Source organism: Rhinolophus sinicus, chromosome 14 (assembly GCF_057876585.1).
Source record: "Rhinolophus sinicus isolate RSI-liver-muscle chromosome 14, RSI-T2T, whole genome shotgun sequence".
Classification (NCBI taxonomy): Eukaryota; Metazoa; Chordata; class Mammalia; order Chiroptera; family Rhinolophidae; genus Rhinolophus; species Rhinolophus sinicus.
Window position 1 is genome coordinate 49,717,285 of NC_142514.1, and position 22,518 is coordinate 49,739,802.

Sequence of the window (22,518 nt, forward strand, 5' to 3'; positions counted from 1 at the left end):
CTCAAAGGTAGAGCTCACCGTGTTTCAAGGGGCTCTGTGAGCTGACATGCAGACAGGATTTGTGCTCTAAGGTTGCTCCCAGACCTCATAATTACATGAGGAAAATGAGCCAGAATCCTAAGACTCATCAGCAGCCAAATCACAACGTCCCCTCATGTCAAAGGTTCACACGGCAGAGACTCAGAGGTAACTCGGGCAGCAAGAAGGCCACCCTCCTGGCGCTCTCCACCCTTGACTGTGCCCTGGAAGCACCTGGGAGCTTCCAGAGAGATGCTGCCCTCTGGGCCTCATGCCAGAAGGGCCGACTTTACAGGTCTGGGGTGCAGCCAGGGCTTCATGGTTTTCAAAATCACTCCCCAGCTGAGGTCTAATGTACAGACGGGTTTCCAAACCACGGCCGTGGTCTCTCCAGTTATCAAGGCTGCCTGAACCACAAAATTTTATTCCCTTTAAGAGTTTTTTTTTTCTTCCTTTTTTTTCTAATGAAAGAAAAGAAAAAGATAAGTTAATGTGTGAAGTCCTACATTTTAAACTTTTCTCAAGAGGAGAAAGTTCAAGGTCAAGAGTCCTCGGTGTGAATCCATCCCTTTACTCTGTTTCCCTAATAAAGATTACAACCCAGTCTGAGTGGTTAGAGCACAGAATGCATTCCTGAGTGTAAAGGACACCCCTTTTCAAAGGGAGTGGGAAGGGAAATGCATCCATATACTTATGGAGGGGAAGAGAAGTCTAAGGAACAGCTTTACTGCCCTGTGGATAATTGTACAAGAGCTTTCCCCCATCTCCAAACCCCAGCTTTCACTGGGCAGCTTCTCCTGGGCTCACTGAGCCCTACAATCTTAACTACAAATTACTCATAAGCAAGGTCCTCCCACCACCCTCCATTCTCCTAAAGCCTCCTGCCTCCGACTCAGGCTGCCTCTGCCCCCACTCTACCCCAGATTTCCAGGTGGGCCCTCACTGCTAAGGGTGTGACTCATAAATACCAGTGGGACAGCCGAGTAAGGAGAGAGGGTGGGGAGAGAGGGTGTGTCTCAAGGTCCCTCCAGGCCTGGTTCCTGCCCACTCAGCCATTCCGGTACAGGCAGGGCAGTGATAAAGAGGTTCTGAGACTGGCGGGTATCCAGATAGACCCCCCACCCCAGCTCATAGGGTAGATTGGACAAGGCTGCACAAAACAGGAAAACAAGAAGTATGGGGTTCTAATCTCACCTCTGCTATTTGCTAGCTCCAGGGTCTTGGGTTAGTAACAGAAACTGTCTAAAAAGAGCCTCAGTTTCTCCATCTGCAAAGTGGAAATTAATGTTTGACCAGTGTTTTAGTCCATTTGGACTGCTATAACAAAAATACCACAGACTGGGTGGCTTAGACAACTAACATTTATTTCTCACAGTTCTGGAGGCTGGAAAGCCAAGATCAAGGTGCCAGCAGATTCAGTGAGAGGTGCCAGCAGATTCTGCTTCTGCTTTCACAGATGGCTATCTTCTCACTGTAATCTCACTCGGTGGAAGGGGCAAGACAGCTCTCTAGGGTCCCTTTTATAAGGGCACTAATCCTATTCATGAGAGCTCCACTCTCCTGACCTAACCGATTCCCAAAGGCCCCCATCTCCTAATACCATTATATTGGGGGTTAGGATTTCAATACATGAATTTGGGGGGGCAGGATATAAACATTCAGTCCATAACACAGAGCAAGTAAATAACTCTTCCAAGATTTCAGAGTTCATAAGAAGCACAGGCAAGCTTTAAACCCGGACAGTGTGAACCTTTAACCACTAACTGTGATACGAGACAGGAAGTGCCATTGTCAGATCTGTTTTAGAAAAATCACCCAGGTGGCAGTATGTAGAGGGTAGGTCAGTTAGGCAGCCATGGCGACAATCCAGGTCCCAGGCACTAGGGGTAACGAGCAGGCATGTGGACTAGTTAGACAGTGGCTGTGCAGGCATTGGTGGGGGTGAGGGGTGTCTGAGCTGGAGTGAGGGGTTCCAGATGACCCAGGGGTTCAGAGCCTGGCACCCTGGGTGGATGGAGGCTATCTTACACTGACTTCTTCAGAGAAGGCAGGAAGCAAAGCAGGTGTTGATGGGAGGATAATGAGACGGGTTTTTTAACAATGTCTACCTGAGTTTGAAGAACCTAACATAGGCAATCTGCAGTTGTGTCTTGGGAACATTCTAGAATCTGTGATCTTAGAGTAGTTTATCAAATTTAGGTAACAGCTATTCTTATTCCAGTTCTGCTAAACTCCTCTTCTTCCTTTCCCCTTTGTCCAGGTTACACTGATAATAGTTTAAAAAGCAGAAATTTCCAATGCTAAACTTTCCTCTTTTTGAAAACCACACACTATATAAAAGGGTTTTGGCCACCAACTCCCAGTCTCATTGAGAGGGGTGTAGAGGATGTTCCCATACCACCAACCAATTCTTGACACCAGCTGGGTGTCCTACAATTGAACTCAATTCTGACATCATCTACCCAAACACAGCATCGGATTCCACACGTTAAGGCTCAGTCCTACAAGACTGCCTCCCCCGCAAGCCCAACTTCAGACAACAATAGCAAGCCCAGAGTATCACTTGCGCTTCTCACCCACAGTTTATAGATCAGAGGTTCCCATGACCCTTCCTGTGTTCAACTAATTTGCTAGAGTGGCTCACAGAACTCAGGAAACCCATTTCCTCACTAGATTACCGATTCATTACAAAGGCTATTAAAGGATACAGATGAACATCTAGACGGAAGAAATGCATAGGGCAAGGTATGGGGAAAGGGCATTGAGCTTTCATGCCCTCTCCAGGCGTGCCACTCTCCTTGCATCTCCACCTGCTCACCAGGCCGGACGCTTTCCAAACCTTGTCCTTTTGGGTTTTCATGGAGGCTTCATTACACAGGCACGATGGATTAAATCATTGACCACTGGTGACTGATTCAGCCTCCAGCCCCTCTTCCCTCCCAGGAGGTCTGAAAGGAGGGAATGAAAGTTGAAACTTTCTAATCACATGGTTGGTTCTCCTGGCAAACAGCCCCCATCCTCAGGTGTGGTCCAGAAGTCACCTCTTTAACATAAAAGGATACCTTTATCTCATCACTTAAGTAATTCCAAAGTTTTTAGGAGCTCTGTAATAGGTGAGGATATATACACAGGTGTGTGTGTATATTTCTTATTATAAATCAGAATATCACAATGTTGTTCATAGTTGTATCCTCATAGAGGAGGTAACCGATAAGTACTTTTTGAATTAAAAAAAGGTCATTCTTGTGCTTATGAAAAACTGAAAAAATGATGATGTGTGAGGACCTTTGTTTTCAATGAGCTGCACAGTTACTAGCAACGAAATATCTGAGTACAAGAGAGACACGTTACATGGCAATGTCTCTTCCTCTCATGCCTTCCCCTTTCAGGGGGCCACACCTGCACACCTGGTGGACACCTCTCCCTCATGCACTTTTCACATGGTACCACCAGGGACTATGGGACAGGTAACATGGCAGCACGAAGACCACTGACTGCAGAGTCAGAAGGCCTGGATTCAAAGCAAGATGCCACCACCGGCTTACCACACAGAGCTGTGAGGCAATATTCACTCTCCCTGTACCTGTTTCCTCACCTGTCCATGGAGCCAGTATTACCTACCTCAGAGGTCTACTGCAAGGTGACAGAAGTGTATGTAAAGCTCCTGGCACATGGTACGTAGTTGTCGCTCAAGGAATAAATATCATCATCACTGTCATCAAATTAACTGCTGGCATACTATTTTCTCTCAGTTAGTGTCTGCCAAATGAGAATAACTTCAATTGAAATGAAAGGTTAGGGTTATGAGGTGAACACTATGATAATATTAATTACAATGATAAGTTAACACTTGAGCACTTACTAGTAACACACTGAATGCTTTACACATATCAGTAGCTCCTCTATTCCTAAGCAAAAGATAGTATTTCATTAATTCTAAGAAGCATATTCTGTTCACATTTTAACATCCCTGATACTGGGACAATTCTTTGTGGTAGAAAGAATGGCCCCCCCAAAGATGTCTACGTCCTAATCCCTGGAATTTATGAATATGTTATGTTACAAGGCAAAAGGGACTCTGCAGGTGTAATTAAGGTTACAGGTTTTAATATAGGGGGTGTAGCCTGGATTATCCAGCTTGGGTCCACTTGAATTAAATGCGCCCTTTACAGCAGAGAACTTTCTCTGGCTGGAAGCGGAGAAATAGAACAGAAGGGGGCCTCAAAGAGATTCTAGGCATGAGAAGGACCTGTGAATGCTGTTGCTGGGTCTGACAGCCAGAAAGGAGGCAGATCTTAGTTCCACAATGAAAAGAACTGGATTCTACCAACAACCTAAATGACCCTGCAAATGGATTCTTCCCAGAGCTTCCCAATGAGATTTCAACATGTAAAACCCAGAGCAGAGAAACCAGCCATGCCCATGCCAACTTTTCACCTACAGAACTGTGAGATAATACGTGTGTTGTTTTAAGCTGCTAAACTTGTGGTAAGCCATAGAAAACTAATACACTCTTAGAGTTGATGTGGGTTATAGTTGAATGGGCAGCAATTTTTTTTCTTTGGTGGCACATACAACAGTGGCATGTCTCATAATTGATGGCATCTTAGATTTGTTGAAATATGGTATTATTATCTCTATTTTGAAAATGGGCAGGTCATCTGAGAGGTCAGGTGACTTGCCCAGGTGATTCAGACTGCAAGCTTGAGCTCTAAACATCACGCACACTGTCAGAGAATGCTAAGGGCTAGAGAATCCTGCTAAAAGGCCAAGGAAATTAGCCAACATGAATCACTCTCTGCCCCCCGCCCCCGGCCTCGCAGCCCAGGCCAGGCTCGTATCTGACATGGGATTCCCTAACACAGTTGATCACAAAGACCTAGCCAGGAGCCCAATTCAGCAGATAAACAAACAAACAAAAATCATACAGCCTGGAAGGTACCTACCCTCAGGAGCATTCATTCATCCATCCACTATGATGGACCACCTCAAGGCGCTAGGTAACGTTCTAGATACAGGGGACAGAACAACAGACCATAGGCCTGTCTGTGCAGAGCTGACACTATCGTGGGGGAGATCACCACTATCATGACAGAGAGACAGAAGCACTGGAAGAAAAAAATAAGCATCCAGAGAACTGAAAACCAACCTTCACAAAAATAATAATCCACATCTTCAGGAGGTGGCGAGAGCATTGGTCCTGGAAGCTCAGATCCTCCTTTCTGGAGCTTTCATGAGCCACTGCTACACGCAGGAACTCTGAGGAGGAGAGCATTCTGGTGCTGTTGTTTTTGTGAGGTTTTCTTGTTTGTTTGTTTGATTTTTTTGATGGAAATGTAGGTAAACATTATATAGAACTGCCTCATATGCATTTCTAAAAGCAAACCCAAAAAATCACAGTCTATGTTCTAAACCATACTTCCTCTCTCGATGGATTTCATTTTTAAAAAGGGAAAATTAATTTATATTACAACAGCATCGCAAGAGCTGACTGAAAGAGCACCTCGAAAAGAAAGGTGAGTCTGCGCCACTCTAATCCCACACCCCGTTGTCAAATCCTGAACTCTGGCTGGTCTCTTTGCCTTGTACTTTTACTTCTCTCTATCTCTTTCACCTTGGAAACAGAGCAGACAGCTCTCTGATGGTGAAATCAAAGGGAGAAAAGGAGCCTGATTCAGCAGATAAGCAAAAAAATGTGGCCTGCATAACCTTTCAGGAGGTGCACGTAAATGGAAAACTAGATTTTTTAAAAGATTCTGCAGGAAATGCCTTTGGAATTTATATATTCTCGACCTCTCCCTCTTGTTTTTGTTTGAGAGGGAGAAATTCTAGACTAGAAGATCATCCTCATAATGGTTTTGGAGAAGCCCCAGTTTAGTAATACCATTAGCTGAAAACTATTTATAAATCAGACATTAGCAATTGGCATAAAACCCTACTTTCCACTTCTCTCGATTTTGCACTGACAGTTTGGCAGCCAACTCTACCCTTAGGCCCAAAAGAGCGATCACATTGTTAGGTCTGTATTTAAGAGATTTTGACAGCAATGTAGGCAAGAGGCTTGCTTCAGGAGGAAAGGTGAATAAATGCCCACAGGAGGATCGATAGGTGCGGACAGCGTGAAGGAGAAAATGTACAAATGGCCCCCAACCTCCACCTCACTCATGATTCAAAAAATTTAGAGGACTTGAAGTTTCCATTTCTCACTAACCAGATTAGGAAAAAGATAAAGAGAAGACATACTTCTTGCTGGTAGGGCTGTGGGGAAACAGGCCATCCAGTACACTGCCTGTGAGAGGAAAAAAATGAGTCAACCCTTCCGGAGGGGGATTAGTGGGCCCTGTGATTCAGCATTCTCACTTCTGAGACTCTATCCTTTAGGTACACCTGCACAAGAGCAAAATGACTTATTACACCTTTATTAGTTGTAGCACTGCTTGTAATAGCAAAAGACTGGAAATAATCCAAAGGTCCAGCAATAGAGATTAGCCAAATAAACTACAGTACATCCACACAATGGAAAACTATTATGCTGAGAGAGAGAGAGAGAGAGAGAGAGAGAGAGAGAGAGAGAGAGAGAGAGAGAGATCCGTATGTGACGATAGAGATCTCCATAACATACTGCTAATTCAAAAAGCAAGACATAGAATAGGGTACATATAGTAGTCCATCTTTTGAGAAACAAGGAGGAAGAATAAAAATACATATTCTGATTTGACTGTATTTACACGTTGATTGTATCTACAAGAGTGTGGGAAAAGCTTGGATGGGATGGGAGCAAGATTTCTCAGTGTTTACCTCTTCATACATTCGTGAGGTTTTGGGGGGACCATATTGCCTTTTTTTTTTTTTTTTTTTTTTTTTAAATGAAGAGGTTGTATAAGCCATTTTTCACAGGGGTGTGACAAACAAGAGCAGATCAGCTTAGAAGACACAAAGCTAAAATGTTCAGCTCAGGGGTCTGGGAAACCTAGGTCGAGGAAGGTGATTTCCCAAGTTGCCATCAGTAAATCAGAGAAACCGCGGTCCAGAGTTCAGGGGCTGAACACAATGAGCGTGGAGAGGTTGATCTCTGCCCTGTTTTATGTTCCCTGCTGGGTGTGGGTGTACCCGAGCTCCCCGGTATTTATGACAGCCAGAAGGAAGTCCAGAGAACTGTGGGTGAATGGGAGGCACTAGGATTACCTCCCAGGCAGCATGCCAGGAGCATTTATTTGCTTTCTGGATTTGGACAGTCGTGGCTGAAGCATGCCGCTCATCAAATATTTATGTTAAAAAAGAGGGCAAAGCATGTGCCGGAATATTCTGTTTAATTCAACAGAGAAATATTCCTGAAAAGTTGGGGCTCCTGGAATTTTGTAAAACCAAATCATACTGTAAATGCAACAGGTAGGTTTGCTATCTAAAAAAAAGTGTGTAGGGAATCCTTGTTAGGCATTATTATCTCCTGCTACTGCTGTTTTAGGAATCTGAGTTTGCCTGAAGAAGGCTGTACTTCACCAGATTAAATGTGAAAGACGTTCAGCTTTCTGTGCCTGTGGGCTTTTTGCACAAGGTGTAGCCTCTGCATAAAACAGCAGAAGGCCAAGGTCCTAAGTACAAACCTGGGTCTTTATCCTCAGAACCACTGCCTTAGCAGTTTGAGCCACTAAACCTGGTTGGTCCTACCTGCTGTGAAGATTGCCTCCCAGGAGAGGAGCCAGGAACAGGAAGTTAATTCTCAGAGTTAGGCTTTCTAAAGGATCAACTTAAAAGAGAAAGCATGCAAGAAGCAGCTGGCACTGAGGGGGACACACACAAAATCCCTTTCTTAGTTTCTGGATAGCTTCAGCAACAAGGCTCCCCACTTCTTACCCCCTAACCCAGAAAAGTCTTTTTATGCAAGAAGCAGGGCTCACAGGTGAGTTCCCAAAGGCTCCTGCAGCTACAGTCTTTTGCATCCTGTCCAACCCAAGGGGAGGGCCACAGCTCGTCAATAAATAACATGAACTTCTTCGCACATTCCCAGGAGTCAGCACTGCGTTCCCTTCACCAGGTGGACTACAGAAGGGGTGCACGGACCCCAGTATCAAGCAATACTGAGCATGTTGCTGGTGTTCCACTGACACTGTCAACAATATCCCAAGTGCTAGTCTTTCCCTGCCCCGTAGGGAATGAACTAAAGAGGGAGAAGCCTGTCGCCGGGAACATGCACCACAGAACGCGCATTTCCTAGCAGATCAATTTTATTTTTTCCATTAAAGAAGAACACTGGCTCAGGCACTTGGCTGGCACACACTGCAGAGAACACGGTTTTATTCCTTCATTCCAGGGGCATTTATTAAGCACCTACAATGTGCCAGAATCTTCTGGTTCATGGCATTTAGAGGGTTACTGTGGTTGAAGGGGCCATGAGAGGCAGAGCAGCAGCTGGCCACAGTGTGCCTTTGTGTGAATTAGAAAAAGACAACCCCTCCTAGTGAACCTAACCTTGCAGACTTGGTGGTATCAGAAAGAAAGAAGTGCCCCTTCCTTCTGGCAGAGGCAGCTCTAACACAGGACACACGGTTTTTTGGGTAGATTTGAGCCCCCACTTGTTTCCTTGGCCAGCACTCTTGTGCAGTGAACAACCTGTACAAGAGTTCAAGGCAGCCCTGTCAAGAAGTCACAATCCAATCCTTCTGCTTCTTGGCCAGACACCCAACCCTCCCCTGAGTATATATGTCTGAGCATACAATCATGACCTTATACACCTGTGCGAAGCCCCGAGGTCTACGTGCTGGTCATGGTCTAATAACTTCAAAGATTTTGGTGGTCTAGGTACAGGACAGGCACCAAGTCTATTGGTTTCAACACTTTTCCAGTTTGCCCGAGATTCTGGTGGAATACATTGATGTGATGATTTTCCCTCACTAAACCTCAATAAAGCCCAAGCAGCTTTCGCATTTTGGTTCCTCTTTCCATCCTTTGATTTAGCTCACGTTGAGAGCTAAACTGTGTTGGTTGCTCCTATGCAATAATTTCTTCCCAAAAAGCAGACCAAATGTAAGGGCACTGCAAGCTTGGGGTGGAGGGTTTAAGGTCCAGTGGTCAGGAACATCTTGGCTAGTAGCATCTGTCGCTAAATAAAAGCCTGAGTATTCTACATCAGTAAAGTTTTAAGATTCCATTCCCAATGGGCTTATGTTGGTTTGCACACCGCCATTTGGAATAAAGGCAACTCTCTATACATAGAATGCAAGTGCAGAGATGACAACTGACCCAGAGCCCACTCCAGTGAGCATTTGTGATGACGACAACCCAAGTTAAACCAAACCTTGCGCTTCTCATCTCGGTCAACCAAAGGGGATCCTGTGTCAATTACGTGACATTGACTGCAAGGGGAATGGTAGTCTATTCTGTAAGAAAACACACGGGATATTGGGCCTCCTGACCCTCCGGGCCCAAAGTCGCCCACTTACAGCCAATGAAATGTGAAAAACGACAAAAGATTCTTAGCAATTGACTCATAAAAATAGACCTAAAAGAAATTCTTCTTTTAGCTATTAATTATCCAGTAGAGTTGAAAGTACCCTGTTTCCCTTAAAATAAGCCCTAGCCGGACAATCAGCTCTAATGCGTCTTTTGGAATAAAAATTAATACAAGACCCAGTATTATATTATATTACATTACATTACATTACTACATTACATTACATTACATTACATTACATTATATTATATTATACCAGGTCTTATAGTAAAATAAGACCGGGTCTTATATTACATTACATTACATTACATTACATTACATTACATTATATTATATATTATACCAGGTCTTATAGTAAAATAAGACCGGATCTTATATTAATTTTTGCTCCAAAAGATGCATTAGAGCTGATTGTCCAGCTAGGTCTTATTTTCAGGGAAACACGGTATCAAATCTTGAGTCTGCAACACCCTGTTTTTTTTAATACATTACTCCTCTGAAATGCAGACCCACTAAAAGAATACAAAAACCCTCCTTGTCAGAGGATGGCAACCAGACTCTCACAACTAAGCACTTTCATGATACCCAAAAAAGCCTGACATCATAAACCAACCATTTAAGTGACACTAGAAACGATTTTCAAGAGACTCGGCAATAAATGGAATAATCCAGCTAGAAATAACCTTCAGTCAAATCACCTCCACTCCCTGCCCCGGATCCAAGCCACCTGCTCACTACTCTTCATTCATTCCTGAGACAGGATAAGTGGGGAGGACAGGACCTGTTGGTACGAGCTGGTTCTAGAACAGAACTTAGCAGGCCAGTTCCTTCATCTGCACTCTCAAGGTCCTCTGTGGGAGCCCAGGGATGGGAGAGGCCAACTTCACAGGTCACTTCAGGCCTGCTGGGTCTCAGGCAATTTTGGAAGCTTCGATTTTTATGGCTGAAGAAGGGTGAACTCGATGAAGGGCACCAATAATTCTCCTCAGGTGGGTCATCTCCACCCCTAAAAAGAGCTGTCTCCTTGTGTATCTCCTGGTTTGATTTATAGCTTCTAAATGGACTTCCTCCATAAAGTCCCCTCTGCACGGCCACCCCCATCCGCCACTCCCCTTAGCTGATGCACCTCCACTGCAGCCCTTAGCAGAGCACTTAAGAGCATGGGATGTGAAGTCAGAGCAACCCCCGGGCAAATTCTGGCCTGGTCACTGAGGGACCCTCAGCTTCCTCATCTGTGGGTTGTGGGGACTGAACAGATTGTGTACGTAAAGGGCTTACACCTGGACCCAGGATGTAGAACAGCTCACTTAATGGAATCACACAATTCTGCTGTAAGTATTTTTTATCTATCAAATTTTCCTGTGAAACTAAGTGCACTGACGTCTTCCTCGTGACTGTCTTGTAGGCATCTGAAACGCGGAAGGTGTTAGATGCACCTAACTCGTCAATGCAGGACCTAGATCTGGGAAGTGACAACTTCCATAAAAGTCAGGTTGGTGGACCTGGTCTGTATGCAGACCCGAATTTCAAACATCTCTTACGAAGATAAACCTGCAAACTTCTGAAAGAGCCTCGCTTTTACTGCTAAACAATTCTCAGCACCAAGGTTTTGACATTTAATTTACGACTGTCAACTCTACGTGGGCTGGTGTTTTTTCCTAAAAAAAAAAACAAAATCCTGCTATGCGTAGCTAATAAACCAGAGTTTTTACTGAGTAACTGTCACACAAATGGATTATTTTGTATTACATATACATGCTCATTGGGGAAAATGGGGAGGAAGGGGGAGAAAAAGGGAAAAGCATCATAAGCCCACCATCCATTTGTCTGTAGCTTCTTCTAGACTTTCTTTCTGTGCATAAACTTTTTAACCTAGTTGTAATTGTAATAATGCACTGTAATTGTGCACACAATTGTGCATTCCTTCCCTTACTTAACCTATCTTAATATGACTTCATGACTGCTGATTGTTTAAACAGTTTCTAATAAGGAAAGTAAGATTGAGATCAAGGAGAATTAATTTGTTGAACAAAGTAACACTGCAATCCATCCCATATTTAAAAGATGCAATGACAATTGCCTAATTATATTCTCTTACTTCATAAGCACTGCTTGGCAGCGCTTTTAAATTACTTTTTAAAATACTAAGCTTTTTTAGATTTTTGGGAACCATTAAAATTTTGCATAATTGTTTTCTTGTTACAAAAATAATACACGCACATTATATAACATTTAGGGAGAGAAAATTTCAGTAAGTAATAATTTAACATTAATATTTATTGAACACAGACTGTGTGCCAGGCACTGTTCTAAATGCTTTAGATAGATTAACTAATTTAGTCTTCACAACACCTCACTGAAGCAGAGATATTAAGTAACTTGCCCACACGCTATACAGCAAGAAGCTTGAGCCACGAATCCATCACTAAGTTATGATGTTCTAGGAGTGAAAAGATCAATAATTTATTCAATCAAGTCCTCCACTGCTTCAGAGTATAATGTCATAGGCAAGAAATGATTCATAACAACATCATATCCTTTACAGTTATTTAAAAAGATTATAAAGCACCATCTTTGCATCCCTGTGGAACACTTAGTAAAATAAGAAGTCGGCTGTGGCATGAGCTATGAGTCCAGTCAATCCTATGCACCCAATATACATTAAGAAAAAACAACAGGCACTTAAAAGGGTTTGTTTTTAAAGATGGAAGCATTTTTTAAAATTTTGCAAATGATTCCATGATATGATGATGGATTCCCTGAATTAACTGAACACCCATTCCCACAAAAGTTTATAACTAGTCATGACGCTTTTACAAAACGTTTTGTTTACGAAACACTCCCAGTCCTAAACACTATTTATGGCTTATCTGTTGGCATTGGACATCAGCACATGAAAAAGTAAATAACTGGATACCGTTGGGTCACATTTTTTCATACTTTAATTAAAAACCATACTTAGTTAAAGACAAATACTTCTGTTCCCGGTTTAATTTCCTACCCAGGGCTAATAAACATGACTATTTGAAATATAAATTCTCTTTAAATTTAAGTATGATTAATGAAATGTTTCTGACTACCTGGTCCTAAAAAATACTATACAACTATGACTTCAATGCTAAAAGCATATTAAAACTGTTAATCCATTAATCATAATTATTCATACCATTGTGATAGAAACATGACACACATATGTACACAAATATATATTTATATAGCTGGCTCCATACATCTATCTCTAAAATCAGATACCTTCTTTGGAATTTAAAATTGCACTATCTAGTGTTTCCAGAAGGTTCAAGCTGCCATCTCTAATCTATCCGATAGCCTGCTGCTAGATAGAGTAAGCTAGATAAGTAAAATAGCTAATAATTTTGAACATTAACCGTGTTAGGTTCAGTCAAACTGTTTTCCAAAGATATACTTTCATAAAAACCTTAGAAATAGAGACCACTATCATCCCCATTTTATAAATCAGACCAAAAAAGATTAAATAACTAATATTCCCATCCAGGTCTGTCTCACACCAAAACCCACACCGCAAACCACTGTTAAACTGCTTCTCTTCCAAACGAGGCCTCAGAAAAATTTTATTTGACTTCTACAATTTATCTCCCTAGATTAAGTTTAAGCTGACATATAAAACTTAAAAGAGAAAAACACACCCAATATAAATCCAACACAATACATGACGTAATTCTAAATTTGAATTTTTTGTCTCAGAGAGAGGTTTTCAACATGGAAAAAAACAAACAAAAAAACAATAGTTTGGTATTAGCTAACCATTTCCTTAAGTGTTTTCCCTATGAAGCTCTTTGCTGTCACAACATGACAAACCACCCAAGTCCTTCAACAAGTGACAACACCAGCCCAACACCACAAATCTCATTGTTAGAGAGCTAATCTTTCAAATGAGACTGGAGCTTGCTACGCAGAAAATTTTTATAATATTAATCTTTTCAGTCTCTTGTGAAACACAGATTCCTATTTGTATGTATTTGTACACAAATCTAAATGCTGTCTGGGTTCAGCATCTAGTGAATTACCTGGTTTAAACACAGTAACATCACGACTGCATTTTTTTATAAGGTCTAAAAGCGCAGTCATTAGTCTGTTCAGCATTTTTTGGACTTAAACCAGGGTTTTATGGTGCTAGTTAACTGTTAGGAAACTCAAAGGGACTGAACATTTGATCCCAAAGTCCCTTTATCACTGAAGTCTCTATAAAACGTTTGATTACTTTTAAAAAAATTATGTAGTGTGTGAATCATGTTTGTTTATTGAAAAGGGGGCTTGCTAATACATACAATTTGGTTGGGGGAAAAAGAAAAAAAAAAACAGCGCCTTAGTTGAATGTGATTGCTTTGGCAAGAGTAAAATCCAATCCCGTCACTCCAGCAGTGCCTGCCTTCCTGGTTCTCCTAGGTGAGGGCCGCCATCCTGAGATAATTTACACAGAGAGCTGAGAAGCACCGGCAGTGGTGCAGTATGGTGACCAGCACTTTAAAGACAAAGGTGAACTCCGCTTTTAAAGTAGAGAACACACAAATACAGACCCTGCCTCTGACAACATCCAAAAGATTCATTATAGACAATCTATTCAGATGAAGCTACAATAGCCCCAGGAAATATAAACAGTGTCCCCAAAGACAGCAAGGGGGGCGGGGGAAGAGGAAATAACTGATGGGAAGGAAACTAATCATGTGAAGTTTCTCCAACTCCACAAGGTCTAATAAATTCCCGGTTTGTTTCCCCTCGGTGCAGCTATTAAACGTGCCCTGACACGTGGACTCAGGGGACCTCCCTTCTCTCTGGTTTTTGGCCGTTTCCTTCTCTATGCACTTGTTTGTATACATACAACCACTCCCGGACAGGGTGACCACAAGATGACAGGTCTCGTGAATTCCTTTACTTAGATTTACAGTTATCCAAAGTTTCACTCCGCGGCGGTGATTTAACCAGAATCACGAGTTCCTTTTCGAAAGCTATGAATGGTTTAAGTCAAGTTTATAGGACAGGCGAGGGGAAAGTGAGTGTCGGGAGATTTTAGAAACAACGTCTGCAAATTAACTTTAATTGATATGCCCTAGTTAAAATAAAAAATAAAGGAAGTCACCCTGATTCACGCAGTAAGTGTCGGGCAATACCTTTAAAAATCACGCAAGACTAACGTTTGAGTCTTGTCCTCCCCATATATCTGTCACCTGCAAATAGTCAGGGGTCCCTCGCGGGATGTGTGCTTGGGGTCCTCCTCCGTGACCTGCTATTTCTCTGCTCGAAAACCAGCGCCCAGCGGGTTCCAGGGCTACGTACCCGAGCGCTGGTCCCAAGAAAAAGCGGAAGAAAGTAGAGAAGAGGGGCGTGGCGCCTGGGTCGCCCCCCAGAGGCTGGCCCTCCTACAAAACCTGGCAACACCGCAAAGACTGGGCTGGGAACGCGGGAGCCTCCCAACCCCAACAGGACGCGGGACTCACGGCCCCGGGCCGGGAGACCTTTTCCCTGGCTCCCACCCCATCCCAGGGGCCGCGTCTCCAACCCCGCAGGGCCCCGGGCTTCCCTTGCCCTCCGGCAGCTGCCCGTCGAGGGGTGAGCAAGCCGTCAGTCCTGGGTCTCGGCGTCCCTTAACCTCCCTCCGCCATCCCCTTCTCCGGCGCCCAGTGCCCCGACCAGTCCCCGCCCTCCGGGACACTCTTTCCTTCTTCCTTCCTTTCTCCGTTCCCTCCCTCCATCTCGTTTCCCAGCACCGGGAACTCGGAGGCTGCCCCCGAACTGGCCGGCCCACGCCCGGCGCTGCGCCCCTCTCCCTGTGGAGACCAGACTCACCACCTGCGCCCGCCGCTGAGTGCTCACCGGTCTGCCCGAGCGCTGCCCCGCCGCCGCCGCCGCCACCACCGCCGCCGCCGGGGACTCGGTCTCTAAGGGCTCCTGGAGACGGTTCCGATCTCTCCTCCTCCTCCACCTCCTCCTCCTCCTCCTCCCGCTGCTCGGGCGCCGGCTCCGCCTTGCTCGAGGTAGGCGGGGCAGCGGCGGTCCCAACTCCTTCCTCTGGCCCGGGCCCTCCCTCCCGCCCAGACGCCCTGGCTGTTCCCGGGTTCGGTCGCCAGAATCCGAGTCGTGTCCCGGCCAGCAGAGGGGTGAGGTTGGGAGCGGTGAAGCTCCGAAAACGTCTGGCCACCTTGACCATCGCTATTTTTCCTTCCCCGAATTCACCGAGGCCTGAAATTCAAGGACTCTCGGTCCCCTCACTTCACGACCCTACAGGGGGCTGCTCTGACTCCTCGGAAGTTTCCTTCGCGTGCGATTCGGCAACCTTTATGCCAACAGTCCCCTGGGCCGCGAATATGCGTGCTACCAACCCCCTACACAAAAGTTAGGCTCTGCTCCAGGAATTTCTTAAGAAAACAGTCACAGTAAAATTTAAAGGGCCCTGGGGCCACGGAGAGATTTTGTTTCCCAGAAAGTGGAGATACAATTGCGGGATATTGAATTTGAAGTACCTTCACGCATTATGAGCCTCCCCCTTCATCTCTTCCTCCATGAAATCTGTGTTTCCAAATGTCCAGTATTTGGCAGAGTTCTATGTAATAAATTAATTGGATTTGGTTGGTCTTTTCTGCATAGATTCAGGGTCTGATAGTTTTAAGAGCCACTTCTGTTTCCACAAACTTCAAACTTCTCATACATACAGCCATTCAACGAACATTCATTGAGCACCGGCGACGTGCCACACATTGCGCTAAAGGTGATGGGAGAGACATCAAGATGAATCAGTAGGGGGCGCACCTTCAAAAAGTCCAGAAAGAGTCCAGAAAGAGTAACAAGGGTGGATGAACCTCACCACTTAGCCTACATATCGCTAAATATCTGCCTTCTTGTTTGACAGGGTGGAGATAAAAGAGAAGGTGAGGCCAAAGTAGGTCACTTAGAACCAGTGTGGGCAGAGTCCATACTTGAAATGGAGTCAAAGAGCATTGGTGAGGGATGTCTGTATGTTGAGTTTCACCAATTGAAGAGAAGTGAGGCCCAGGGAAGCTAGGAGCCAAGAACTACAGTAAGGACGTTATCTCCACTCTTACTTTCCTCCTGACCCATACTCAAGTATCATTCTGGGTGAAATCATTTAACCAAGCTACAGAAGGGATGCTGCAAGTAGAGGAAATTTGTGCTTGGATGCCTTGTCCCAGGAGTGTGGTTGTAGCAACCTGGGGATGACTGGTACTTGGGGTACAAGCCACAGCCTGCCAAGGGATCCCTTTATTTCTTGCTTTGTACAGTGGTAGGAAATGCCACTGTACATGACTGATTTATAGACACTGACAGTTCAAAGGATACACCCTATGCAGAACAGCGTAATTCCATCAGGGACTGAGACCGTCATATACTGGTGTTTGTATCTTTTGGCCACAGACTACAGAATCGACTCTTATAGCCCTGCCAGTAATTTCCATTTCTGGGGCACTTTTATACTTTAGTAAATGCTTTCATGTACATAATCGCATTCAGCTCTTGCAAAAACCTAAAAAACAGGCATCGAAAACTTAAGTTGCTTATTGAAGATTTTCTAATTCAGTGTTATTCAAAGTGTGGTCCCTAGAACAATGACAGTCTGAGAGCTGTTACCCATCTGTAATGGAATAAGCATAGAAATTGAAATGAGCATATAGAAACTTTTATAGCAATTTGAGTAATTTTCTGCCTGTTTAATAACTAAAAATATGGCCTTGTGCTTTGTATCTTTTATTTCATTTTTCTTGTTATTCATTTTATATCTATCATGTTGTAGAAAAGCGTCAGATTGAAAATGAAATACCACAGAAAGTTTGAAAAGCATGGACTAGTTAGCAGCAAGGCAGGAATAATGAGCGCTAACACTTATATGGCACATATTGCTTTAAATACTTTACATATATTAACTTTTTTAATCCTCCTAACAACCCTAGCAGGTAGGCACAGGGAAGTTAAGCCATGTAACTCAAAAGTGGCCGAGCCAGAATTCAAACCCAAGGCACCTGACTCTAGAGTTCATGCTTTTACTGACAGCCCTGGATCCAGTGTTCGTTCTACTCTGCTTATGTTCCCAAACTTCAACCATTCACATTTCATATCCATATCACTGTATGATTTTTTATATTTTTTATTGACTTACTTTTGTTATTTCTTCTGTATATTACCCATGCTATTAGTAATTTCACCCATGAAATCTAGGATTTGATAGGCAAGCATCAGTCTCTTACCCTAGATCACATTAAATTACACACCTAACTCCAGCAATTGCTGTCAGTTCTCTGCCATATCCCATCTGATCCTTTTGCAGTTTTGTGCACACTGGCTTAAGGTGTGCTTTCATTCCCACCACCGTTACCTGCAACTCCTTGTCGGAGCTACAGGATTTGCTTTGGCTGTGCGTGGCACAGCTGGAAGTTTTTAGCAATTGTTGTACCCCTGCTCTCACCCAGCCATTAACCAGCGACTGAGGAGTATGGACATATAAGTAGTCCAGTTCCTTTGCCCCCAGTTGGGACAACTCCAGGGTGGATCTCTACCATCTATAGGGCTCCCTATGAGATTGGGCTAAATTCTCTCCCCTTCCCTATAGAACTTTGCTTGATATCACATTCTTTTTTAAATTTTTATTATAGATTGAGGTAATATTGGTTAACAATATTATCTAAGATTCAAGTGTACAAAGTTGTAATTCAATAACTGTATATACTATAGCATGCTCACCACCAAATATCTAGTTTCCTTCCATCACCATGTATTTGACCCCCTTTACCCATTCTTGTTTGCCTGTCTTATCTTTCTAGGTCCCACTTCCAACTCCCTTATCAGTGTTTCCTAGGAACACTTCCCAATCAGGACCAACTATGTGATTTTCAAGGCCCAGTATGAGATTTTTTTAAAGTTCATAAATTATTAAGAATTTCAAGAGTATTAAACCAAATAAGGGGCCCTGTGTGACTGCACAGGTGTGTATGTCACTCTACATGTTGCACATCAATGAAGTTGGTTGGGATGCTAATAAATCATTTTCACTTGAGTCCTCATCTTAGGGCCTGCTTCCAAGGAATCCCAAGCTAAAAATGACAACTATTAAAGTAAAAACCAGTCCATCCAAGTACTACCAAAATCATCCTGTGTACAACAGTGGTGGTCAGCATCCCATACCTTGGGAAGCTGCCCCTGGTAGTGGGATGGGTTATGTCAAATTGTGTGTGAAAAGAGCTTTAGCCATAGAGAGAGGTATAGCAGTTGAGAATGGTTTAGGTTAACAAGATGGTAAGACAGGAAACCTGGGTTTCAGTCCTAATTCTTAGTGATATGCACAACGTATGAATTTGGGTGGAATCTTAGATTGAACTACCCGGAAACATACCTTGTGTCGTGCAGGGTGTCATGCGGGGTCTCTGCTCCCGCTCCCTGCACAAGAACACAGGTGTCGTGCGGGACGGCCTGTGGGGTCTCTACTTCCACTCCCCACATAAGAACACAGGATGTGGCTAGGCCCAAAATGAACACCCACGGAGCCATAGGTAGGGAAGTCATACCACTGTGGTCTCACTGGAGGCTAGGTTCACACGACTTGCGACCTGCTGTCCGCTTTTCTGCCAACCGACCGACAACTCTCCTCCACTCTCCTCGACTCTGCTCTTCTTCCCTCCATAGTCGCAGCAGTTATATTAGTGGCCAATGGCTCAATGGTTACAGCTGACGGCCAACTAGCCACAGCTGACGGCCATCTACCACCCGAGCCAGCACCCCTCCATATGAGGCCGAGAGCCTGGAAACTGCTCTCTGGGGCTCTGTCCCCACACCTTGCATGTAGAAAGTTTATTGGTGTGAGTGGTTATAAAGATATACCTGGAAGGAAGTTAAACTGGCAGGACTGGGCAGGGGGAAAAGCTGCCACTCAGAGTGGTTACATCTGGGTCTGCAGCCCAGGGGGCACTGCAGTTGAACGGTTCTTCAGAGATGGACCAGATTGAGTCCAGGGGACTGGGCCTTTGTATCTCCATATCCTGTATTCCTGGGAAGAGGGCTAGCCATGGGCAAAGCAATTCCCTGAGGGCAGTGCCCACTGATGGACACAGGAACCAATATTCCCGGCAGCCCAGGAATAAGTGTGTCAGATATGAATGGGAGCGAAGCTCCACAGTATATGCTGTAGATGGGTTATCCCTGAGATCTTACCTGGGCTTACAGGCGGTCATAACAGGAATACTCCACCCAGCCAGCCCAGTGGGGCCTGACCCCTGGGTCTTCCATGTAGCCCCTGGGCAATTTTTGGTTGCACTTTACCTTTACCTTCCTAATACTATGTGTCTATTTAATTTTCTATTAGTTTCTTCCTCCAGACTTCTTTTGAACTCTTTTCCTTCCCTTTTTATCTTCTGGCCCAACTATTTCTCACCCTTCCATTGGGCACTTGAGGAAAACAAACAAACAACGCCATTGCCTATGAAAGAGTGGCGGTGTAGTAAACCATTATGCATTATGAGATGAAACCTTCGGTATTAAGTCCTGACTTTGCCACTAACAAGCTCTGTGCATTTGGGACAATCACTTATAATCTTAACAAGCTTTTGCTTGTCTTTAAAATAATGGATTTATAAGAGAATGACCTCTAAATTCCGAATTCTATGGAAATTACATTTTTAAAAGAGATGGCTTTCCCTGCTATACAATCCCTCGTGAAGCAAGCAAGACAAATAGTTTTATAATTCAGGACAACTGATTTTTAAAATCAGCTGCAATTCATATGCGAAGCTCTACTTCTGTAAACTCCTAATTGATATCCAATAACAACACCCTAAGTAAAGCATCAGTCTGAAAGAGATGCATGAAGAAAGATGAAAAATGGGGCAAATCAGTCTGTCTGTGGGTGACCAGGTCTCCACAGACTTCAGAGCAATTTTTCTGGAATATCAGCTCTGCTTCATAAGGAATCTGTTCATCCTGTTCCACATGGCCGCTCTTTGTCTGAACCTGCCCTAGAAGTTATGGAGCGCTATCGCCTTTTGAATAGGTTACCTAGGTAAATGCTTCACAAACTGGTTTTTCTGCTCAGTCAGAGGCTGCCATATTCTCATGTGGAAGTTAAATCAGGGAGAAGCACCCACATCTTGGAAATTCCCAAGTAACTTGTTAAAACATGTATTACCACAAGCAGGAGCTATGGCCCAAACCGTGGCTACAAATCAGTAGGCAACTCAACACAGTTCCAACCTCAAATGGGTGGGAGTCTTCAGAGGCCAGGGTGGGAGTGGCCCAAAATTGACGCACTAACTCAAGGTAGTTGATTACTAACTCAATATGAGTCTTCTGGGGGCCCTCTAGTCCTAAACAGCAGATGTCCCCAGACACTGTTGTCTAAAAGTCAAATAGATAGTTAGCGAATTTCCCAGCTTGGAGAGGTTCAACCAGTGGTCAACTAGGAAGTAGAGATGTAGACAATATCAAGGGAAGTAGCCCAAATGTCCACCAGAGGAAATATGGTACCTCCATCTAAAGCAACCTGTGAAAAGATGTAGATCTAAATATATTCACGTGACCAGATGCTTTGAATAAATTTTTGAGCATAGAAAGCAGGTTATAGAAAGGCATGTATAGAATTTCACACTCATCTATAAAAAAGCATACCACACAATACACATATACAAATGTCTGTATATCTGCAATGATTTTGGCAAATGTTAACAGTGATTTTCTCAAGATGGTAGGATTTTAGGTAATCTACACGTTTTTACATGGCATGAATTTTTTTTTTACAGTGAATATATAGCTTTACTACGAATAGGCAATTTTTTACCTATAAATGTCCGTGTGTGTGTGTGTGTGTGTGTGTGTGTGTGTGTGTGTTCTATATTCTAAAAAAAAGGAAAAAGGCATTGTATAGACCAGGGGTTAGCAAACTACGGCCAGAGGGCCAGACCACCAGCCATCTATTTTTGTAAATGAAGTTTTATTGGAACACAACCACATTCATTCATTTATCTATTGTATCTGGCTGCTTTTGCTTTACAATGATTGAGTTGAATTGTGACAGAGACGTTATGGCCCCACAAAGCCTGAAATATATATCTGCCTTGTTAGTGAAAAGGTGTGGTAAGCTCTGGCGTAGAAAACTTTTGCAGTACGGCAAATTGCAACCTAGATATTACTAATTCTTTAGATTTCAATATATCTGAATTTTCCATTAAAAAAAAAAGAAGTGGGAGGTACTTTTTGAAAGTATCTGAGTAGTGATTATAATAACGAAGCAATGTGACACTACCAGCATTTAGGTAGTTAATTTCTATGTAGTCTCCTTCTTCCCATCTTTCCCTTCCTTATTCTTTTCCTCCTATTCCTCTTTTTCTCTACCTGGTCCTCTTGCACTTCCTCTTTGTCCTTCTGCTATACCTCTTCCTTCTCATTTTCCCAATGAGATAAGGTCACCAACATGTTCTCAGTCTTGGCCCCGGATGCTATTGGCCAGGTGGAAGATTGAGGTTCCTCTTTCCTTCAGCCTTGGGTCTCTCCAAGAAAGAATGGTTGAGGAAGTCCTGGACAGAAAAAAAAATATCATCCTGGTGCAAGGGGGGTGAGGTCCCCCAAGCCAGGGGAACTGTGGAGGAAAGGAGGGTGTCAGGCTCTAGGGGGAAAGCCTGGGAACTGGATGGGACAAATCTCCTCTCTCTTCCCTCATTCCTCCATCACACTCTCCTCCAGTTTTCCTTAAAGCTTCCCCTCCCTCACAATCCATCTGGCCTCCAGGTATACAGAGGAGGTTTGGGATTTTTCTCCTTCACTGTCACCCAGCATCTACACTCTCACTTACAGAAACCACACCAGTGAGGGTAACTAATGCCAGTCTGCGCGATGCCAGGCCCTTGCCTATTTCCATAACTTGGCCAGAACTGGATGTTGGCCCTGATGTGGAATGCACTCAGATGCTAAGTAATTAAATGGTTCAACAGAAACATTCTTTTTGTCAACCACTGATCTCAGATCTTCCACAAAGAAAATATAAGGTCTCAACAATGTCAGAAACGGAAGCAGGCTGATAA

At 43.8% G+C, this 22,518-nt stretch overlaps 1 protein-coding gene across 10 annotated transcripts in view; it reads right to left on the bottom strand.

Annotated features, from left to right (window-relative positions):
- GNG12 (G protein subunit gamma 12) overlaps positions 1-15,669 on the bottom strand; it is a 108,665-nt gene extending 92,996 nt beyond the window's left edge. For 2 of the 10 annotated variants that reach the window (XM_088791194.1, XM_088791195.1), the window contains exon 1: positions 15,293-15,669. In XM_088791194.1, the coding sequence (XP_088647320.1) occupies positions 15,293-15,653 (361 nt within the window). In that variant the 5' untranslated portion in view covers positions 15,654-15,669. Of the gene's footprint in view, positions 1-14,616; positions 14,641-14,673; positions 14,771-15,292 lie in introns of those variants that run through there. The other 8 variants (XR_016018644.1, XR_016018643.1, XM_074334924.2 and 5 more) reach the window with 8 other exon arrangements.
- Between the last annotated feature and the right edge of the window lie 6,849 nt (positions 15,670-22,518).